At 37.3% G+C, this 22,973-nt stretch overlaps 1 protein-coding gene across 5 annotated transcripts in view; it reads right to left on the bottom strand.

Moving 5' to 3' along the window:
* LOC114079455 (zinc finger protein 420-like) overlaps positions 1-22,973 on the bottom strand; it is a 45,857-nt gene that overhangs the window by 14,837 nt on the left and 8,047 nt on the right. For 4 of the 5 annotated variants that reach the window (XR_011704737.1, XR_011704738.1, XR_011704739.1 and 1 more), the window contains exons 2-3: positions 7,047-7,173; positions 1,026-1,104 (exon numbers count right to left, since the gene is read on the bottom strand). Coding sequence is in view for 1 of the 5 variants with exons in the window: in XM_071602484.1 (XP_071458585.1) it covers positions 1,026-1,104; positions 7,047-7,173 (206 nt within the window). In the remaining 4 variants the exon portion in view is untranslated. Of the gene's footprint in view, positions 1-1,025; positions 1,105-7,046; positions 7,174-10,379; positions 10,550-22,973 lie in introns of all 5 variants that reach the window. The other variant, XR_011704740.1, reaches the window with a different exon arrangement.

The raw sequence follows: 22,973 nt of genomic DNA, 5'->3' as shown, positions 1-22,973 counted from the left end.
AGTAAGTTTTGAGTACTGAAGTAAGGCTTCCCCACATTGTTAATAAATGTTCTTTGAAAAGTGAACATATTAATATTCATGATTTCTGGCACTGCAACCAATACTAAGGTTTTTATAAGTTATTCTATATTCATATTTTTTATCACTAATAAAAGCACACTGGTAATCAGGGCAGAGACCTGGCTAAAGGTGTTACTTGTTTCATTACATATGTAGATACTTTTCATAAATCTGTATCTGAATTTTCATTAAGCAATAGTGGGCAAGTAAGGACTCCCTAAAAGCATTAAAATTGTATGACCATAAGGAGGAATTATTGCTTTATTGCAGGATAATGGACATTGTGTAAAGGAACTCTCAAAAGATCACTTTCAGAACTTGTCCTTAATGTTTTAAAATTTGTTCCAATTGTTGTACATGGAATGCATTTTGATACATCATACATAAATGGAGCATAACTTGTCATCTTTCTGGTTATACACTATATAGTTACATCAGTCATATAATAATATATGTGAATAGAGTAATAATGTCCAATTAATTCTACTTTCCCTACCCCATATCCTCTCCCTCTTTTCCGTCCCTCTTTCTGACCCAAGTAGCTCTATTCTTCACTAGCTTCCCGCCCATTGTGTCCCCCTCACTTTTAATCTCTTGTCTATACAAACATTTGACTAGAAGTTTAACTCAATGCTACATTTGAAAAGGGTCAAGTTAAAAACTGAAGCATGGAATAGATCTCTTTTCAGATTTTCCACACTTCCTTTCAGAGGAAATATATGCTTCAAAACTGCTCTGGATATATTCTTAAAAAGACATTTATAGTTCCTCAAAAGAAACTGGCATAAATTTAATTCTTTTAGAATATTAAATGTTTTTGATGGCTGTTGGCAGTGAAGTTTTCATTATGAATAGTCACTGCTAATTGGTTTTGTCCCTTGTAATATGATTTCTGACCTTCATTCTCACTTGCAGTTTCCCACATTTTTCTTAGATGTAAATACTCAAAGTCACAATTTCCATACCTTCCCTTCATTATTTTTTGAAACAAATATTTTATTTCCTGCTTTGGTGGAGATTCAAGGGTATGATGAGAAGTCATGGCTGAAATAAATAAAAATAACAATCATTTTACTTACTGGACTGAATGAATATATTTTGCAACAATAATATAAAATTATACACATGTCAGGATATCAGCAGTAAATCCAAGACCATCATTATTCCAGAAATATGCAGACTAAATAAAAATGTTCAGACAAAATTACTTTGTGAGAACTGCCCAAGCCATCTTAGAGAACACGGGATCCAAGATGAGTACATTACTAAGGAAAGGAATATAGCAGAGGGAAGAAAACTATGTTCCTTTTATCAATCACACTCTACCCTCCTCCATAATATAGCATTGTGCAATGAGAATAAAATCTACCAACTCCCTACAATCTCAGTAGTACGAGGGAAATATGAAGCACATGCAAATATTTGTGGCTTTCTTAGGTACTGTCTGAAAATTAGTTTGTGTCTGTCATGACATAAAGACTTGAAGATAAGAGATTTTGGATGACAATACCACAGAGACGGTCAACAGGGGCAAAGAGCCTATGGACTCTAAAAAAGAAATATGAACTAAATTATAAGTTGAAAATATACACACACATGCTTCAAAAGAGATTCACCATTAAAAAAAAGCATGAGACGCAATAAAAACCTAGCACAGCCTATGACCACATTACCTGGATGAAGCCAATACACAGGACTTGTATTTCATGTTTTTAAATTTTTGTTATTTGTAGACTTATTTCATTGATAAGTTAAATTTTGTGTATATAATAAGTATACCATGTATTATAAAGTACATGTACATGGTAAAATGACTAATCCTAGTGGATTAATGCATGCATTATTCCATAAAATTATCAAGTCTTATGCTTAGAAAGCATTGCATTCATTCAATTAGTATTTAACAAGAGTACAGCACACCACACTCATCATGTGGTAAAATACAACTACAACTATTGACCTGATTGCCGATTTAAAAAAAGTGTAGGGGCTGGGGTTGTGGCTCAGAGGTGAGTGCTTGTGTACAGCAGGTGAGGCACTGGGTTTGATCCTCAGCACCATATAAAAATAAATAAGTAAAAATAATGGCATTGTTTCCACCTAGAACTAAAAAAAAATATTAAAAAAAAAAAAGTGTAGAGCTTGACCAACACTGTGCCAATAGTCCACAAAATCCAGTACCTGGTGACCACGATTTTATTCTCTGCATTTCTGACTTCCACCTGTGAGTCAGATGCTCCTTCAGCTGATTTTCTTTGTCTGCCTTATTTAATTTAACGCAAAATCCTGCATATTCATTCAAGGTCAGTTGAAATGATGAAGTATCTCTCTTTTATGGCTAAATAGTAATCATGTATAAATACCACAGTTTTTCTCATTCAGTCATTGATGGGCACAGAACATAAGTCCATGTTTCAGTATTGTGAACAATGCTTGCAGTGAACATGGTAGTGGAGGTATCTCCTCAACATGCTGATTGATTTCTTTTGTGGATACATATTTAGTACCTACATTTCTCGATCACAGGGTCATTCATTCTATTGTTAATGTTTTTATATGTGTGGTGCTTGGGATTAAGGCCATGGGTCCTGTATTGCTGAGCTACAACAGAAACCTTTTAAAAATCATTTGAGACATGGTTTCACTAAGTTGCTGTGATTTGCCTTGAATTTGAAATCCTTTTGCATGGCTTCCTAATTAGCTGGGATTACAAGCATGTAGCACTGTGCTTGCCTATTTTTCATTTCTTTATACACTTCCAGACTATTTACAAAAATGACTATATAATTTACTGTTTACTGGTTTTTAAATGAATAAATCAATTCAAATAGTACAGCACATAAAAACAAAGATGGCTTAACCTAGGTAACAAAATATTAAGAATTAAACATGAGGAAAGTGGGAGTCATTAATTACTGAAAGATACCACTCCCCATTTGAAAAAAGTAAAGTGACCTAACCAGGAACACAGAAAACTAAATAAAATTCAGACAAAACTTGGTAAGAGAAATAAGCAGAAATTGTGTATGTGAAGAATTCTTTTAAAAGACTGTCTGAGAGAGTCGCGGGTGATTGTATACAACTGATTCTAGCAATCTGAGAGGCTAAGCCAGGAGGCCAGCCTCAGCAATGTACTGTCTGTCAAAAACTTTACAACATGAAGACGGCTGAGTTATGTAACAGAGTGGTAGAGCACCACTAAGTTCCATCCCCAGTACCAACAAGAAAGTCAACAATTATGAATACTATAAATAAAACAAATCAAGATCCAAGAAGCTCAGTTATCTCAAAGTAGGGCAAACAGAAAGACTCAAAGAATGATTTAATCAAAGTTTAAAAATTCAAGAGAATCTGAAAAGCACAGAGAAAAAGATGCATCAATTAAAAAGGGAAATTTACATGGCAGAAAGGAATGGGGAATATTGCCAAATGGGTAAAAGATTTAAAATTACCAACCAAGAATATTGTATCCAGAAATACTATCTTTCAAAATTGAAAAAATAAATCAATAAATAAAAGATTTTAAAATACGAAAATGCTCAAAAGTTCACCACCACTAGAGCTGTCCTCCAAAAACACTAAGGGAATTTTTCATAGTGAAGAATAAATCTGCACAACACCACAACTCATAAAGAAAAGAATACAGTTTTCTTGGCAGAAAAAAAGTCACATACAATTCTATTTTACTGTTAACAATGGGTTATAAATTAATTTTGAAACAGAATTTCAAAGACAAAAGTGTAAAAATCAACATAAACTTTAAATGGGAATGCAGTACAAAATCTTCAACAACATAATTTTGAATGAATATATTAATATGCCGAATTTTATAATGAAGTTAATTTGTTACCAGTTTAAAATATAGTGTGAACTTACAGCAAACTTTATAAGTTTCACTGAAAATGAGGGAATAAATTCCCATAGAAAGTGTAAACAGAAGTGGGGGAGGAATGAAAGCTTGTCACCATGAAAAGCAAGGAACCACAAATTGGACCATTAAGAGAAGTGAGAGGAGCTGGGGTGGAGCTTGGTTGGTAGGTGCTTGCCTCACATGCACAAGGCCCTGGGTTCACTCCCCAGCACCACACACACACACACACACACAGTAGGTAAAACAATCATAAGAAATACAGAAAACAGCTAACAAAGTAGGAGGAATGGGTTCTTCATTTGTAGAAATTTACTTGATTATGAATGCATTATTACCAAACACTAATCAAAACAAAAAGCTTGACTAAGACACAATGGTATGTGATCTACAGGAAACTCTAAATCTAGGACATAAGTAGACTGAAAGCAAAAGAATATGAAAATATGAATACGAGAATATGACCACAAGAAAGCCGGGCCAAAAAGTGATGATATGCAAAATGTAGCTTAAAACAAAAAGTTATGAGATAAAATAGAATTTAACTTAAAAAAAAACTTTGAAAAGAGGCAAAGTAGAATATTATATAAAGATAAAAGGAACCTTTCCCTAGGATACCGAAATAAGACTAGATAGACTTTCAACTCACATCACATTTCCCCGATATAAAAAGATAAGATGGAGAGAAGTGAATGAAGAAATAGAAAGCAACACTGTAATATTAGGAGACACCAATCCCCATTTTTTGTAAAGGAAAAGTCCCATAAAATGTTAATCATAAAACAGAAGACTTTGAAAGACATTTTAAACCAATTTGACGTATGTACTCAATATTCCACTAGCAAATGGACTATTATACTAGATCGACCAACTTGTAGGGAATGAAACAAAGGTTAATAGATTGGATTAAATACTCTTGAACTGGCCTTGTTCAAGAACTGAAAGATAAAATTGAAAGATGTTTGTATTACTCAACAATATCTGGAAAGTCCATATAATATCTATCATATTCCCAATGTTACTTTTTTGCAGAAACAGAAAAAGCTATTCTAGAAATTGTCTGGCAACTCAAAATTGTGTGACTACTTTAAAAATATTCAAAATACAAATAAAATTGGAAGACTGTTGTTTTATGACTTAAAAATATATTAAAAGCTACCAGATTCAATAGTTAATATTGAAATTAAGTTAGAAAAATAGGCATAAGGAATTCTGAGTGTGATAATAAGCTTTTACATATATGGCAAACGGAGACATTTGCACAGCAACGTTTGTTACAATATCATTCAACAGAGCCATCATGTGGAAGCAACCCAAATATTCCTTGAAATGAGTGGATGAGGCAATATGGAATATAAAAAGCATAGAATATTTTTAAGTCAAAAAAGGTAAGAAATTTTCTAAAATCTATAATGAGGATAAATCTTAAGTACATTATGTTAATTGAAATAAGTCATTAACAGACAATTTCTGCAGAATTATATTAATATGAGATATATAAACTAAAAACAAAACAAAAAAGTGCCTTCTGAACAGAAATGAGAATGGTGTTTGTGATGGGGGACACAGAAATGAGGCCTTGTTTCTATAGGAATTGATTTTTTAGCTTTCTGATAGGGAAACTTTCAGGAGATACACTGCATAACAATTGAATTAACACTGCTGAACAGTAAACTTGAAATGTTGGAGAAAACAAGTTTTTTTTTGTTTGTTTTTGATCAAAATTAAAATTTCAAACAACATAAATTGATAAACAGAACTACAAAATTTTTGAAAGCTACCATGAAAATGCTATGGTCTTTTTCCTATAAATAAGAACAAACTCAACAATATATAAATGATGGAAATGCAAGTAATCCCAGCTACTAGCAATTCTGAGGCTGGAGGATTTTAAATTCAAAGCCATCCATGATAATTTAGTGAGGTCCTCTCTCCAAATATAAACAAAGAGAGGCTGGAGATGTAGCTCATTATTAGAGTACCCCTGAATTCAATCTCCATCACATTCACATATAGGAAATTTCCATCACTATATACACTGGCAGGTGAAAAACCAATCCAGATAAAACATAAAAGTCTTTAAAAATACAGGTGTAATATTTATACAAGCAAGTAAAAGCACATGTAAATTTTATTGGTTACAGAAACAAGGTTCATGCATAGCTTAATTTCAATTTACATTGTCCTAATTTGTGAAGTAATGAAAATTGTCATCTAATCACAAAATATAACACTATTAATTGATGTAATGAAACCTACTCTACAAAATGAGAGGAAAAAAAATTTAACCAACAAAATTGTAAATAACCACAGATGCATTATTTTATAAACCCTTGTGTATAAGTGCAATTTATACTTGTGACTATAGACCAACAGAGCAGCCATTGTGAATCTTGACATTACGTGGCAGAAAATTTCTGAGGAAATCCATTATAGATATTCAGAAAGAGCTCTGATCAGGGAATTTTAATGAATAAATATACAAGTAATGTCAGAGAAACTGATTGATGATGTTAATATTTTACAATGGTTTGACCTGGAGGTCTCTGGAAACTTGCCCAGCTTTCCTAGAGACCTGAACATCAAGGAAGAGCTGTCAGATCTTGCTGACCCTCACAAGCAAAGGGAAGTGTTGTGGTGGGTAACTGGGATGAACTGTGACCTCACTGGAGGACAATCAGGAGGCTTTACTGAATATGAAAGCATGACAGACAAGGCAGTACGTGTTCTTCTATGACAACAACAGGAAGAAAACTAAGCATCTGAAATATCTTCTCTGCTGGGATAACTTCTCAATCAACAGTTTGAAGTCTGGCTTCCTCCTTGACCTTTGGGCCTCTTAACTGTGTCCTCTGCTATGTGTAGGTCACAATATTTTACATCACTGAATTACGCTAAGTACCACTTATCTAGAATACTATGTCACACCAAGAAAGGGAGAGATTAAAGATTAAAAGAAATGTAACTAATATTCTATCTGTACCCCAAAATGCCCTTTTTTCTTGAAACTACAAATGTGAAACTCATTCTTACAGAAAACACCTCAAAAGATATTCTGCAAGGAAAGGGAATTAAATATTGAAAATAATTAGGAATTCTGAAGGGAAGTAATCCTCACCCAGGAAGACCAGGTTTCTGTAGTTCTCTAACATCACATCTCTATATAAATTTTGCTGAGCAGGATCCAGGCATTCCCACTCCTCTTCAGAGAAATCAACGACCACATCCCTGAATGTCATCAGTTCCTGGAATGAAAATTGGCATATAAATTGCATATTGACCACAAAGTCATTCACAGAGTTTTTAAAATTTAACTGAAGTTGAAATGAGATCTAGAAGAAATGGCTCTCTTGTAGGTGAGGGACTTCCATTATATAATAAGATAATTTTGAATACAATAATCCTATATATGATCTAACTCTGAGGAAAAAGTGAAGTAAGCATCAAAACAAGTGTATACATTTTGTTATGTTATATATCAGAAAAATTGTGTATTTTCCTCATGTGAGAGTGTTATGGTGATTTAGAAGGGTAATTCTCAAATTGTAATTGTACAACAATAAATCAAATTTATTAAAACAAGACTCTGAGTCAGCAGTTCTGAGATGGAGCCTGGTTTTTGAATATGCAGTAAGCTCTCAAGTGATTCCAGTAATAGCCATACAAGATAAACTTTGAATTGCCAGGAGGCAGACCACTGAAGGAAACATTCACTGATGAGTCTTACTTCAAATATTTTATGGGATTTATGTGTGTTAATAAAATAGCAAACAGCAACAACAATCCTTTTGATCATTTCAAATGTGTACAAATCACCCTAAGGGTTTTTCATATCTTAATCCGTAACACCCCAAATAATGAGATATTAAGAGTATTCATCAGGCTGGGGTTGTGGCTCAGCAGTAGAGTGCTTGCCTCGCACGTGTGGGACCCTGGGTTCGATCCTCAGCACCACATAAAAATAAATAAATGAAATAAAGATAGTGTCCAAAAATAAATGAAATAAAGATAGTGTCCAACTACAACTAAAAAATAAATATTAAAAAAAATTAAAAAGAGTATTTATCTTTTATAACATTTTATGAAGCATTCAGTAAAAGGCAGGGTTTACTTTTTACCCAAGTTTATTTGATCTGAAATTCAGAAGAAAAGAACATTAAGGTCAAAAGAAAGTGTGAATGTTAAAAGAATTTTCAGAGCAAGGCTGTTATTATAAATAAGCACAGTAATGGAAACCTGTTAACAAAATTGATCAAATGATATTTATATTTTATGTACAAAAACAAAAATGTCAACTTTTTATACATTAAAACAATAAATTTTCACATAGATGAAAAGAATTTACTCAATTTTTTAAAAACTTATAAATCAATTTGTAATAGACCTTTTTTTTAAAAAAACACTCTATTGACCCAGGCATGGTGGAACATGCCTATAATCCCAGCAGCTTGGGAGGGTGAGAGGCTGAGGCAGGAGGATTGCAAGTTCAAAGCCAGGTCCAGCAACTTAACAAGGCCCTAAGCAACATAGTGAGACTTTGTCCCAATTTTTTTTTTCCAAAATTAAAAAAAAAAAAACCAACAACAAAACAACAAGATGTGGTCAGTGGTTAAGTGGCCATGGGCTCAATCCCTGGTACCAAAGCAAAAAAAAGTAAATAACTCTCTGTGGGTCAAAGAGACTCTGAGAAGGCTGATCAATGTCATCACAAAGATGATTTTGTTTAAGGAGGTGGTAAACTGCCCCTAGAAGAAACAATACCTTCTCAAGAGGGAAGCATTGATAAGGATCTGAAGCCTATTGTAGACAAGTTCTTAAAAGATGGATTTGGTTAGTTTTGCCAAATACCCTGTAATACCGCAATTCTGGCTGTTTAATTAAAAAAAAAAAAAAAACATGTATACACACACACACTGATGAATACTTACTTGGGCAAGACCTGAGAGCTATAAATAACATCGTTTCTGATATTCAGCCACACAGTACCTAATCCATACACCTTACTAATGGTGATGTCAGGTAACTGTGTCTGGTTCAAAGTGCTAGATTTAAAAGATGAGTTCTTTTGCAACACTCTGAAAAGGAATCCCTAATCACTGTTTGCTTTTGAGTGACAGGACTTCAAGAAAAAATAATCATCCAGGATTGCTGGAGTATCTTATCTCATGGATTTAAAAATCTTTTGTACTGTTTAATGAAAGTTTTAAAGTGTCAGCTGTGAGAGTCATAGCTGGATAAAGGAATCCTTTCACAATATGAAGATGACCTGCTTATAGCCAACTCCCAACTATGAATTCTGATTTTCAAATACTATTGCTGAGCTAAACCACTGCACCTCATGTGGATATGAGATGTCTACTAAAGTGGCTTATTTTGTAAACAAGTCACCTACCCGGGATTCCAGATTAGCCAATAACCTGAATCTTGATATCGGAGCAGAACAGGCTAGCTTAAGCCTTAAAGAAGTCAGAAACCAGAGACAGGTTCATGGGTTCCTGGAAATGTCAGTGTTATGATTTAGATATTTCGTGTCCCCCAAAAGTTCACGTGAGACAATGCAAAGTTCAGACATGAAGTGACTGGGTTATGACAGTCTTACCTAGTCAGTGTATTAACCCCTGACAGCTGCAGCATGGTAACTGTAAGCAGGCAGGGTGTGGCTGGAGGAGGGGGGTCCCTGGGGACACACCTTTGGGATTTATATTTTTTCCTTGTTGAGCTCTCTGCTCCCTGGTACCATGTTCCCAGCTGCTTTCCTCCACCAGTCTTCTGCCACAATGTTCTGCCTCAGCCCAAGCCCTGAGGAATGGAGTCAGCTACCTATGGACTGAGACCTCTGAACCCAGGAACTCTGGAATAAACTTCTCCTCCTCTAAAATTGTTCTTGTTGGGAATTTTGGTCACAGCACTGAAAAAGCTGACCAAAACAGTCAGCATGCTGCATATTTGGGTCGCTAATTTTGGGCTCGTAGGTAAACTCCTGCATGAGGCCTTAAAAGGAACAAATAAAACATTTCACTGTACACAGAAGGCCAAGCTGCCTTTGAGAAGTTAAAACAAAATCTTGTGAGAACCCCTGCCCTAGGCCTGCCTGACTCACAGAAGGTGTTAAGACTCTTCATGAATGAGAAACAAGGTACAGATGTTGAAGTTCTCTTACACACACTGGAGGTATACTGCAACCAGTAGCCTGTGTGTGGGAACAGCTTGACCACACCATGAAAGGAGGGTCCTGTGGGGTGTGACTGACACCAGTGATTTACCACAAGAGGCTGAGAAACCCACTCGGACAATCCATCACTGGGTTTGTTGCTCATCAAGGCCTGTCCTACTAAAACAGAAGGATGGGTGTCAGCTGACTGCTGGGAGGGTAGGGAGATTCCAGGCCATCCTTTTCGACAATCTAAATGTCAACTTCAAGAGAAACTGTGTCACCTTAAATCAAACAAACCTGTTGCCAGCAGATGACAATGGACCAATACAATGTGACTGCTCAGAAAGCTTGGAGACTGGGCTGGGGATGTGGCTCAAGTGGTAGCGCGCTCGCCTGGCATGCGTGCGGCCCGGATTCGATCCTCAGCACCACATACAAACAAAGATGTTGTGTCCGCCGGAAAAAAACTAAAAAAAAAATAAATATTAAAATTCTCTCTAAAAAAAAAAGAAAGCTTGGAGACTCTTTGGCAAGTGGGACTTGCTTGATTAGCCTATCACTGAGCCAGACTGAAGTGTCTTCACCAATGAAAGCAAGTTCATAGGCAATGGCCAGTGGATACCTGGGTATTCTGCAGTCATGGCACATGACTCTGCTGCCAACAACATCAGCCCAGAAAACCAAGTTAAGTTCTCTCACATGAGCTCTGACTGACCAAAGGAAAGAAGGTAAGCATTTATATTCACTCAAAACATGCCTCCAAGATGGTACATGCACACAGAGATACCTGGAAAGGAAGAGGACTCCTCACAGCTGAGAAAAGGACACTAAGACTGCCCTTGAAAATACTGTTAATAATACAGGCTGTGTCCACCCCATAGCAGGTGGTAATCGTGCACTATCCTGCCTTGAGACAATTGATACCTGGGTGGCCAGGAGAAATCAGGCTGCTGACAGGGCAGTCAAAAGTGTCAGGAAGGACAAACTCCTTTATCAGGGCCCTAGCATCTCAGTTTGTAGCAAACCAATTCCAAATCTGTTTATACTGAGGATAATGAGAAAAGGGGCAAAGAATGGAGTTGGGACTCTGGGACAACAGTGCCAGGTGCAGACAGAAATTGCATAGGCTCACCCCTCTTCCTGAAGCACCCTCTGTTCTTGATGAAACACTCCGAGGAGAGTGCTACTAGGGGAAGGGTGTCGATTTCATCAAGCCCACTTGTGAGCGCCATGCCTCTAGTGGACTGTTCAGCAAGTGATTCAGAACTGTGTCTTCTGCACTCAAACAATTCAAAGTCTAATACACACTTAGGGTATAAAAACATAGCCTTCTGATGACTGACAAGCATACTTTACCCAAATGCCCATTCATAGGAACTTATAAATATTTGCTTGTACCGGTAGATACCTTCTCTGTGAGTCAGGCTGATTCTACTAGAACAGAAAAGACTTCAGAAAACTAGAGTCCTCTTAAAGGAGCTGATCCCAAGTTATGGGCTCCCCTCAATACAAACTAACACGGACTATCTTTCATTGCAGAACTGATCTATGAGTGAGCAAAATATTGCATATATAATAGAAATATGTATTCTGGAGATCCCAATCTACAGGAAAACAGAAATCATCAACCATACCTTAAAAAAGACGGTGGCTAAAATATGCCAAGAAACCCACCTGTTGTGAGATAGGTTTTTGCCAAATGCTCTCCTCAAAAGGGTTTCATAGCACAAGGACTAAATTGAGTATGGGGTGTGGTGCTGAGAGTCAAGGTGTCTGACTAACTTGTGGTTGTGGTGCGCTTGTGCTAGTATTCCTCCATATGAAAATATAGGGTTAACATTTCCCTGTGCACAAGTACAGGGTTAACATTTCCCAGTTGCTATGGCAATGCTGGCCCTTGGTCTCTCTGGGAAAATATCCAGAAATGCCAGTGTTAACCTTGAGTCACAGACACTGGCTTCTAAGAACAGAGGATTCTGAACACAGCATGGTAACCATAATGTTTTGCTGTGCTGTAACCTTCAAGCCTGCCTGTTTCCAGAAACTTTCTCACAATCAACCTTCTGATGATAAAACCATACAATAAATGTGTACAGACAGCTCTGGATCATTGTTCTCAACCAGAGGGCAGCTTCGCACCTGAAGCCACCTTTCTCTCTAAATGTTTGTCTTTTCTTAATCCCCATCACCCCTCGCTGGGTGACAGTTGGTACCCAATCAGGAACCTGGACACAGGGAACTTTGATGAGTATTCAGGGGACAATCCTGGGGGATGGAATCATTTAAATAAAGGTATGGAGTGTGAGTATAGTCAGATGTAAAATAAGGAACACACAGGATCCAAAGAGAGGGATGTCTTGTTCAGAGGCCAATTTTCCTAGGGTTAACTCTGAAATACATTAAAAAAATTCTTTTTACTAAATCCTAAAAAGGACATGAACATGCTGATCTAATAGCCATCAAGAAGAAATGGCTGTCTGTCTGTCTGAACCTTTGCTTTTAGTGTCTGCATAGCTGTTAAATTTTATATCTGGCATTTCCAGCTGTACAGGACTGCCCTATAATTAAGTCAAAATATAAATGTCAGATGGGCTCTATTTAAATTTCTATCAGGTTAAATCTAATAAAGATTTTAATAAACATCTATAACATTGCCTCCTATGTGTGGAGCTCCTCTTACAAAATATTCCCTGTTTTGTGTATGTGTGCACACCTGTGTATTGTGTTGTTGTGTCTACATATGTCCTTATTCCCATATCTCATGTACATAGGATCAAAATAGAGATAAATGAGTCCTCAAAAATTAAAATTTGAATAAGAAATGGATCCAAACACTTTTTAGTTTATATGATTTTTTTAAAAAAGTTCAATTTGGATTGGGTAAATAGATAAAAAATAAAGATGTCTTTAAAATTACTAGCTCGCATTTTTCTAGGTGTTCAAGCAATTACTAAAGTGTTTGTTTCTATAAACTGTCTCAGATGTCATATCCATTACATCTAGGATTTTTCTTCAACAGGAAAGAGATGACTAATACTGTTAACTACATTTGTTTGACATCGTGGTTTTACAGTTAAAAATAAGTAAATCAGAATTAACATAAATGAGATTAATTTTCCTAGATGTGTCTGTTAAAGTAGACATCTGATTAATTTACAAATTCAAAGTGCTAAATATCAACCACTAAATATGAAATTTAGTACACTTAAACTCCATGAGGTAGTATATTTAAATATTATGTTTGTTTACATAAATTGGTAAATGGAAAAATGTTTGAGATTGCTTTATTTATGTATCTTCACTAAAAACAAGGTTAAGTCTTAAGATTCTATCATGTGTGATTTATATACTGTTTAATCAGCTTTTTCACTGCTGTGGCTAAAGGATCTGACCAGAACAATTTAGGGAAGAAAAGGTTAGTTAAGGGCTCTGGTTTTCAGAGGTCTTAATTCATAGCAGGCTGGCTCCATTGCTTGTTGTAGAAGAGTGTGGCAGAAAGAAGCAGCTCACATGAGAACCAGAAAGCAGAGAAAGAATCTACTCTCCAGATACAAAATAAAAAATTGTATTTCCAGACAGTTAAAAAAATGGGACTTCTTGATGATATGCCTAAGCTTTCCATGGAACATCCAGGAATACCTTACTGTCCTAGTCGTACAATAGAATTGAATGCCTTTCCTAAGTGGGAGGATTGTGCCAAGATTATGTCAGTACACATAATGTCTCTGGCAGTAGTGGATTTATTCTGAACTGGTCTCAGAGATTTTATATATATATATTTGTATATATATATATTTTAGTTTTCGGCGGACACAACATCTTTGTTTGTATGTGGTGCTGAGGATCGAACCCGGGCCGCACACATGCCAGACAAGCGCGCTACCACTTGAGCCACATCCCCAGCTCAGCTGGTCTCAGAGATTTGATAAGGGGCACCCACATCAAAAAATTATGACTTTTTGAGGATTTGTGAGTCACGTTCTGACCTTTGTTCATACAAAGATATCTGTGGCATTTGATAGCCATGTTAGATTTTATCAATTACACTGGCAACTCTCAAACTGATCTGGTGGATCCCATATGGCTTGCTGAACAAATACTTAATGATTTAAATGGTTTTAATCCTTGGAATATATTAAAACATACAATATGGTATACTTTTGGAATTATGTGTTTGCTACTAATTCTTTTTGTATTATTACAACCGGATGCCACATGCTCTGAGGAGAAATCTGACAGCTTCAAACAAAACCACATCATTTGCATGTCAAAAATACAAAAGGGGAAGAGATATGGAGAGCAGTGATAAGAATTAAGGTATCTGATTACTTTGTGGTTGTGGTGCACATGGGCTGGGATTCCCCTTATGAAGTACAGGGTTAAGATTTCCCAGTTGCTGTGGCAATGCTGGCCCTTGGGATTCTGAACACAGCGAGGTAACCCTAATGTCTCACCCATTCTGTAACCTCCAAGCCTGCTTGCTTTCCAGAAACTTTCCTACAAATAACCTTCTGATAATAAAACCTATCTAATAAATGTGTGCAGCCAGCTCTGGATCATTGTTCTCAATCAGAGGACAGCTTCCAACCTGATCCTACCTTTCTATCTACATGTTTGTGCTTTTCTTAATCCACCATCACCTCTTGTGGGTTTCTGAATTAATGGCTATACAGGTCAAAGCAATTGAACCCACAAAGAAATAGCATACTAGAGACCCTTCCTTGTACCATGTTCAGAGAAGGGAAATTTTGGCAATAGTAAAATAAAAATTAAAAACAAAACCTCAGTTAAAACAATGAACAATGATCAGTCCAACAGTAACTGCTCTACAAGAGTGTGCTTCTTCCAGGTTACCACCAAGGCTGGAATTTCCTCTTCATCCCTTCTAGAAAAAATCCAAAAGAAAAAGATACAACAGAGAAAAACCCTTCCATTCTAGGAACTCCTTCATCACCCAGTTTAAGCCTGAAGCAGCTTAGAAATGTAGTCAGCAATTTGTCCATAAAAATTGACAGTGGACGAAATGTAATGGGGCTGTCCACTCCATGATTTGAACATAATCCTTGCTGCTCTGTCACTGTGGTTTATTTTGAAATGGGCTTCTTTTCTTTCTCCCTCCCTTCCTAACCATGGGAAGAGCAAGATTCACCTTCCTGCCCTTGGCTAATTATCTTTCCTTCAGCTCCTGCACCATGGGAATGAAGAAATCAAGATTTTAGGGATGAAGGGAAGGGGGGGGGTAGGAAAAGGAAAGGGAGTGATATGACTATATCAGTGAATCTCACTATCATGTATATCCGTAAGAACGGGGTCCTAACTAGAATAAGATATATTCCATGCTTGTACAATTATATCACAATGAATTCTACTGTCATGTACAACTAAAAATAACCAAGTTTTTTAAAAAAGTTCAGGTTTGGCACTAGAAATTGCAGTCCCCCAAGGATACAACTCCTGACAGGGCACAGCTACATGTGGTCTTAGAACCTCATTGTGAGGCCTTGGTTCCCCAGGGCAGTTATAATTACAGCCTCTAGAAACAAAGGAGTCCCCTGTATTTCTCCTTTGCTATCAAAGTAACAAAACTTTTTCCATTTTCTCAGAACCTTTTTCTTGTCATTGGATCAGCACTGGGGACAAGGACAGAAAGCAAGTCATTCTCTGCCTAACATTTGAGATCTTACTTTCCCAGGAACTCAGTGCATCTTTAAAATAAAGTTGCTTGTTACCCAAATCTGACTCTGGCACATTTGACAGTATAAAATAGCCCCACAATACCAAAAATCATAACTTCAGAAAGGCCATCCAATTCCCTGTTCTACAAAGTCAGAAACATACCTAGCTCTGGATCCCCAGTCTCCTGGTGCTCTGTGCCCATAGTGTACGAGACCCTTCCACAGGGGTGGGAGCAGAATGTGACAGCAGCAGGGGAGCCTCACAGAAAGAACTGGGCCTTCAACAGTATCACTTATAGGCTCAGAACTTTCACCTTGGTTTATGCATTTTTTTAAAAGTAAAATCCACTGGTATCTTGCCTCTTAGAAAACATTTTTATATCTTTAAAATATTACTGATAGGGGCTGGGGTGTGGCTCAGTGGTAGAGCACTTGCCTCACATGTGTGAGGCATTGGATTTGATCCTTGGCACTATATTTTAAAACATTTTTAAAGTATTAAGCTTAAAATTTTAAATAAACTTAAATATAAATAAAAATATTTTTAAAAACTGATAAAATACATAGTTTATAAAAAATGAGGATGAAATTAGTGAACATCTATTTTTTAAATTGACAAATCCAGAGAAGGGCACTGCTGACTGGAACACAAACATGACTGACTCAAGAGTCAAGTCAAGTTATCTGACCAAATGGGAAATTCTCCCATAAACATCCAGCTCATTTAAGGACTGGATGACCTTCCCCACCATGTGGCATTGTCCTGTGCCCTTGTATCTGCATGAAGTGAGTTTTGCCTTGGAAATATCCTTAAGAATTCACTGGATAATCTTCTGAGTTCTCTAGAATAGTTTAATCTCCTTTCACAACTCTGAGGACCCAGAGAAAAGGATCACCTTTGACTTTCTCTTCAATACTAGACCAAAAATGTGTCTGCAAGGATTAGAAACTAGAGTTAGGGGAAGATAATCCTAATGTCCAATCCATGATTTACTTTGATGAAACCTCTGCCAAAACATTCCTATGCTCCCCAGATTACTCAGTTGCTAGTACAAGAGGCTCCATTCCAGAAACTCAAGCTGCTCTGTAGGAGGAGCTGACTGAACAGGGGCTGATATCCTCTAGGAACACTAAGAGACACGGCAACTATGGGAACCTGTGTCAGTCTCCTGCAGGTCTTAAATGGAGAACCAGGAAAAGATATAGCAGTGACTGAGGACATATCATCCTATCATGTTTCCTAAGGGGAGACTCAAAAAGACATTCCAATATGGCAGCTGTGCCTCAGAAAGATAAATGGAGAAGAGATAAAAAGATGCTTTACAACTGAGTGTCAGGTGATTACTCCCTGAATTCCTGTTATGTGGATAATCATAAACAACAACAACAAAAAAAATTGTTTTAAATGCCATGAATAACTTAGTGAAAATGAATTAAAATACTTTGGCACTTAAAATGTAGCATGGGTACACGTTTAATTATGTAGTGAACTGGAAGGAGGAATACAGCATTTAGAAAGACCATGCTTTCCACAGACTTGGAAAACAGTACAAAATGTGACCTCTGGGTTGGAACGAGTGACGAGGATTGCTACAGACCACAGATGCTCCCAATAGAAATCTTCTACATAAGTCAGGATTCTCCCATGATGACCATCCCTGTGTTCATGACCCATTCTGAGTCAGTGTAAGATATAGGCAAGGAGCCACACAAAGAGAGCTCTAGATCTCTCCAAGGTATCCAATCAGGCACAGAGTGAAGCAATCATGTGGGCCAGAAAGAACAGATATCAAGCTGTACCTGTGCTGGAATGGAATTTACAGACTTAATACCTAACCTTAGGCCCAGCTGCTTCAAACCAACCCTTAGCCCCTGTTGCATCACACCTAACCCTGGAGGCTTACCATTTCCTGACTCCTGCTATGTCCAGGCAACCTTTCTACAAATGCTCCAGCACCTGAAACATCAGAGTGACAAGGCCTGTGACACAGACACCCAGACCTCAGGGAACCTGAAGATGGATTCAGAGCTTCGCTTGAGCCAGAGATAAAAATCTTTCAGATTAGGAAGTCTTATCTGCCTTTTATCCCTTTACCCCTCTTATCCACCTGTGCCTCTGACTGGATAATTCTCATCCTATCATCCCTGACTGGACAAAGCTCCAGGCTCAGATTCCTCTAGCCCTAAGTAGCAGGTGAAGAAATTCAAAGCCTGGCCACAGAACACAAGATTGACAGGTTCCTGGCTACAACCCTTTTCAGAGAGAGCTTCCTACCTTGAGGGATAGCTGACCTTGCAAAGAAGACATTTGAATTTCACCTGGAATGTACAGTTGTATCAATTTATCAATATCAATAATGTGCATTCATAAATGTAAATAATCAAAGTGCAAGCAACCCATATATCCAACAGCAGATTACCTAATAACTGCTAGGGAAGGGGGTACAGACTAGAATCCCAGGAACTCTGGAGGCTTAGGAGAATTAAGTATGAGCCAGTTTAAGGATTATCTGCCTCAAAAATGAAAAATAAAAGGTCTGGAGATGTTGTTCAGTGGTAGAGTACACCTGGATTCAGCTGCAGTCCTGCCAAAGGCACAACCATAATCATAACTGATGACTAAAATTCGGTATGTCCACACACTGGAATTTTACTCAGTAAGAGCTGAATTAAGAGTTCTAAAATATCATAGAGATGGCCTTGAAAACATGGTAAGGGAAAGAAATCAGAGGAACTGGCCACACAGAGCAGAGGTCAAATTATCTAAACTTTTAAGACAAAGCCAAGGCATGGAAAGAAAATTCATCTGATGAACATCACACCCCAGTGTGTGGGGGGCGGAGAAATCAGGATAGTGCTGGAAGGCGCTGGGTGTTTAATCTGTAACACAGGGAGCTAGAGAGCTGTGGAGCTGGAGAGCTGTGGTCGCTCACAACACAGCGAGTGCTCTAAGTGCTGCCGAATTGAATCATGCCCCTAAACATAGTCACAATGGTAACCTGAAAAAGACAGACACTGATCCAGGAGGCACAGAGTATTTGTATTCTAAATAGCAAATATATACAAATATATACAGAGCAGTGAGAGCCACAGCCAATAAAAAGGGAAACAGAATGCCAGAGACTGGATGGGTGACGAAGATCACTTCCATAACGAGGGGCGCTATGTGCATTCGCCATGGCTCCAGACTTGATCCTCAGGGAACTGCTGCTCTTTTCTTCCTATGGCTGATTGATTTGTATCAGAGAAACACATCCCAATAGCCACGAATACTGGATATCTGTCAAGTGTTTCCCATACAGACCCAGATAAATGTGATTAGGACTGTATTTCGATACAGCCATATCTATGTTTATAGAAGCACAATTCACATTAGCCAAACCATGGAAGCAGTTCATGTGCCCATTAATAGATACAAACACACACCCTGGAGTTTTACTCAGCCATAAAGAAGAATTAAATAATGACACCTGCCAGTACATGGATGGAAATGGAGAACATCATGCTAAGTGAAATAAATCAGGCTCAGAAGAAAAAGGGTCAGAGGTTTTCTCTCATGCATGACAGCCAGAGCAAAGCAAGGAGGAAAGGGGGCTGGAGATCATAAAGATACAGGGAAGACTGGAAGGAGCGTGAGGGAGGGGGAGGAGGGACAGAAAAGGAGAGAAATGGGGAATGGATTTAACACAATCATATTGTGTGCATATGTAACTCCATAAATTCCACCTTTATTTACATGTAGAAAGCACCCAGCAAAAGTAAGTAAATGAGTGAAAGGAAGATCTGTAGAGCAGACGAGGAGGATGTTGGGAGGGAGGATAGAAAGGGAAAGGGGTAATGAGACTGAAAGGGAGTAGATGGAATCCCACCATGTAGGATTTTGTCAAAATAACCCAACTACTGTGTGTAACTATGATGCTCTAATAACACAAAGCTCTTCCTTTACTTTGTGGGTTGGGAATTCAACCTGGGTTCTTGCACAAGCCAGGCAACCTCTCCACCACGGGGCCACATCCCCAGCACAAAAGTAGGTTTCTAATCTTGATTATTTCTTTCGGAAGATCATCTAATGTCACTCTCATATTTACTGTTTTATAACATTTATCATTGTTCAAATAAACTTTTCTCATATCTTAAGTAGCATTCTATTATAATTATTATCATGACAATTATTATTATTTTCTTGACACCTGCTAAGTAGGAAGAGACTTCCTCAAATCCATGGTGGAATATGACATGCAATTTCCATTCTTGAGATGTGTTATCTGGTAAACCTGGCCTTATAGAAAGAATTGGTAAGTTTTTCTTCTTATATTTTTAGAAGTGATCATGAATTATTGTTAGTGCTTCGTTACTGAAAGTTTGGCAGAAATCACCAGTGAAGGCATTTTTTTTTTCCTTTTATGTTGTTCTTGTTTAGGGTTTTGTTGGCTGGTTGCCTTTGGACTAGGTTTTGACTCTGAGGCCCAGGTTCAAATCATCATTCCGCTTAAGCCTCACAAGTGGCTGGGACTACTGGCATGCACCCCCAGGACCAGCTGTTAGCCTCTTAAAGGGATATTTGTAATTAAGTTAAATTTTATTTTGTAGGTCTATTTTCTATTTGGTCACAACCAGGTCTATGAATGTATCCTATTTAATTTTATTGTAAATTTCAAAATCCATGGATATCTACGAATTTATACATAAGAAGTTATCTTCCAATTTCTAGATTTTCTTGCAATTAAGATGAAATAATGAGGAAGAACAGGAGGGCCTGGCATTTTGTGAATTGACCAATGTCTCAGGATGCCAAGTGTAGGATGGAGAATACACACTATTTAGCACTCATACTTCTGTATGACGCTAAAACAACTTACAACTAAAGTATTTTTTAGATAATTAATGACGCTGAAAAGTGTTTCTATACATTCATACATTTGCTTAAGTTTTAGGGAAATGTCTATTTAGGTATTTTGCCATATTTAAATTAGGTTATTAGTCTTTTCCCCCTTTTTTCTTTTTTGATGAGTTGTAGGATTTTCATATATTTTAGATATTTAATTTTTCTCAAATATGTGGCTACCAAACGTTTTCTCCAATTCACAGTCTACTTTTACATTTTAATGACGGATTCCTTTGCTGTACAGAAGCATTTTTAGCTTTATATGGACTCACTTGTTTATTTTGTTTCTCTTCATTCTTCATCCTACCCAAAACTACAGCCAACACCAATGTCAAAGAATTTCTCCCATTTTCTTCTGGAAGTTTTATAGTTTCAGGTTATATCACAGTGAGTTATCACCACATTCTTATTAGGATGGCTTTTATCAAAATGACAGTAGGTACCGTACACTGCAGAGGATGTGCAGAAAAGGAAACTTGGACTCTCTTGCCAGGAATATAAACTGGTATGGACATCATGGAAAACACCATGGGGGTTTTTCAAAAAGTAAAACTAGAAATACCACATGATCCAGATATTTTCCTGAGCATATGCCTGTATTACTCAGGGTCCTTCAGAAAAACAGAATCAGTAAAATCTACACGTGTACATGTGCATATAGAAGGGGACTCATCAGATGGATTCACATGATCATAGGATGAACAGTCCTAAAACCATTGCCTTCAGGCTGCAAAACTGGGGAACTGGTACGATTCAGTCCAAGAGGAGGAACATTGAGGTGGAAAAACCCCCGTAGAGCCAATGGTGCAAGTTCATATTCAAAGGCTGAAGAATCTGAAGTCAGGTGTCCACAGGTAAAGCTATCAGGAAAAAAGCACCCTTCAAGCTTGGAGCCTCTTGATATACACACACGTTCACGACAGGTCTTCCCATTGCTCTCTGACCCAATCATCAGGAAACAGACTCACACATGCCCCCACAGGTATTCTAGAGCAATTGTTAGGCAAACCTCAATCTACCCTTGCTGAAAGCCCAAATTAGCCATTGCAATAATTTAAGAAAATGAAATCCACCTTTAGGAACTCTCAAGTTCATTGCAACATTATCCACAATAGCTATTTCATGAAAACAATTAAAGAATAAATGAAATCCATTAAAGAATAAATGAATAAGAAAATTAGGGTATCTCTTTTATATAAACATACATATATAATCTTTTTCAGTTTTTAAAAATTATTTTGAGGCAGGGTCTTTTTTAAATATTTTTTTGGGGTTGTAGATAGACACAATACCTTCATTTTATTTATTTATTTTTATATGGTGCTGAGGATTGAACCCAGTGCCTCACACATGCCAGGAAAGCGCTCTACCACTGAGCCACAGCCCCAGCCCCGAGACAGGGTCTCCTAAGATGGAGAGGGTCTTGCTAAAATGCTGAGGCTGGCTTCAAACTCATGACCCTCCCCCCTCAGCCTTCTAAGCCCCTGGTATTACTAAAGGTATGTACCCCCACACCTGGCTTATCATTCAGGCTTTGAAAGAAAAATGCAGAAGCTGTAGTTGGGAGTACTGGCAAAAGTTGAAGACCAGCCTTAGTAATTTAGCAAGATGCTGTCTTAAAAGTGAAAAATAAAAATTTTATCTCATTGGGAAAGCAACCGTGGATTCAATCCCCAGCAATAAAAGAATATTCTGCCATTTGCAATATGTGGATAAAGCTGGAGGAGTTCATTCCTAGTGAAAAGATACAGACACAGAAAGAAGTCCATTGCAGACTCGGTGTGGAATCTGGGGTGGAGGGAAGATGAACACAGACACAGAGAGAGAGTGGTGGTTGTAGAGCACCAAGTTAATAATACTGGGTCATATACTGCAAGTTCCCAAGGACAGTAATGTCTCAGGTGTTCTTACTACAGAATGAAGTAATTATGTGAGATTATGGGTCTTATTCACACATGTCAACTGTACACATTAATGGGATTCAGTGTGATACATACGTTCATATATGCATATGCATGTATTGATAATATTCAATTATTATCAATATTATCCACCCTCGATGCCCCAGCACCCTCCCCAGCCACAGTGATCAATATTCTACCTTCACATAAACTTATTTAAGTTATCATGTATGAGATGTGATACTTTGTGTGGCTTTCTTCACTTAGAATTACATCATCCAATTCCAACTATTTTGCTTAACATTACAGGGTTTATTTTTATTCATTTCTGGATAATATACCATTGTGAATATATAACATAATTTCTGATGGATACACTAAACTGCTTAAGTACCCCACTGATTTTTTACTTTATATGCATTGCTAAACA

Source organism: Marmota flaviventris, chromosome 16 (assembly GCF_047511675.1).
Source record: "Marmota flaviventris isolate mMarFla1 chromosome 16, mMarFla1.hap1, whole genome shotgun sequence".
In the NCBI taxonomy this organism is placed as follows: domain Eukaryota; kingdom Metazoa; phylum Chordata; class Mammalia; order Rodentia; family Sciuridae; genus Marmota; species Marmota flaviventris.
Note: the sequence above shows the minus strand (reverse complement) of the source record. Positions and strands in the feature narration are given on the sequence as shown.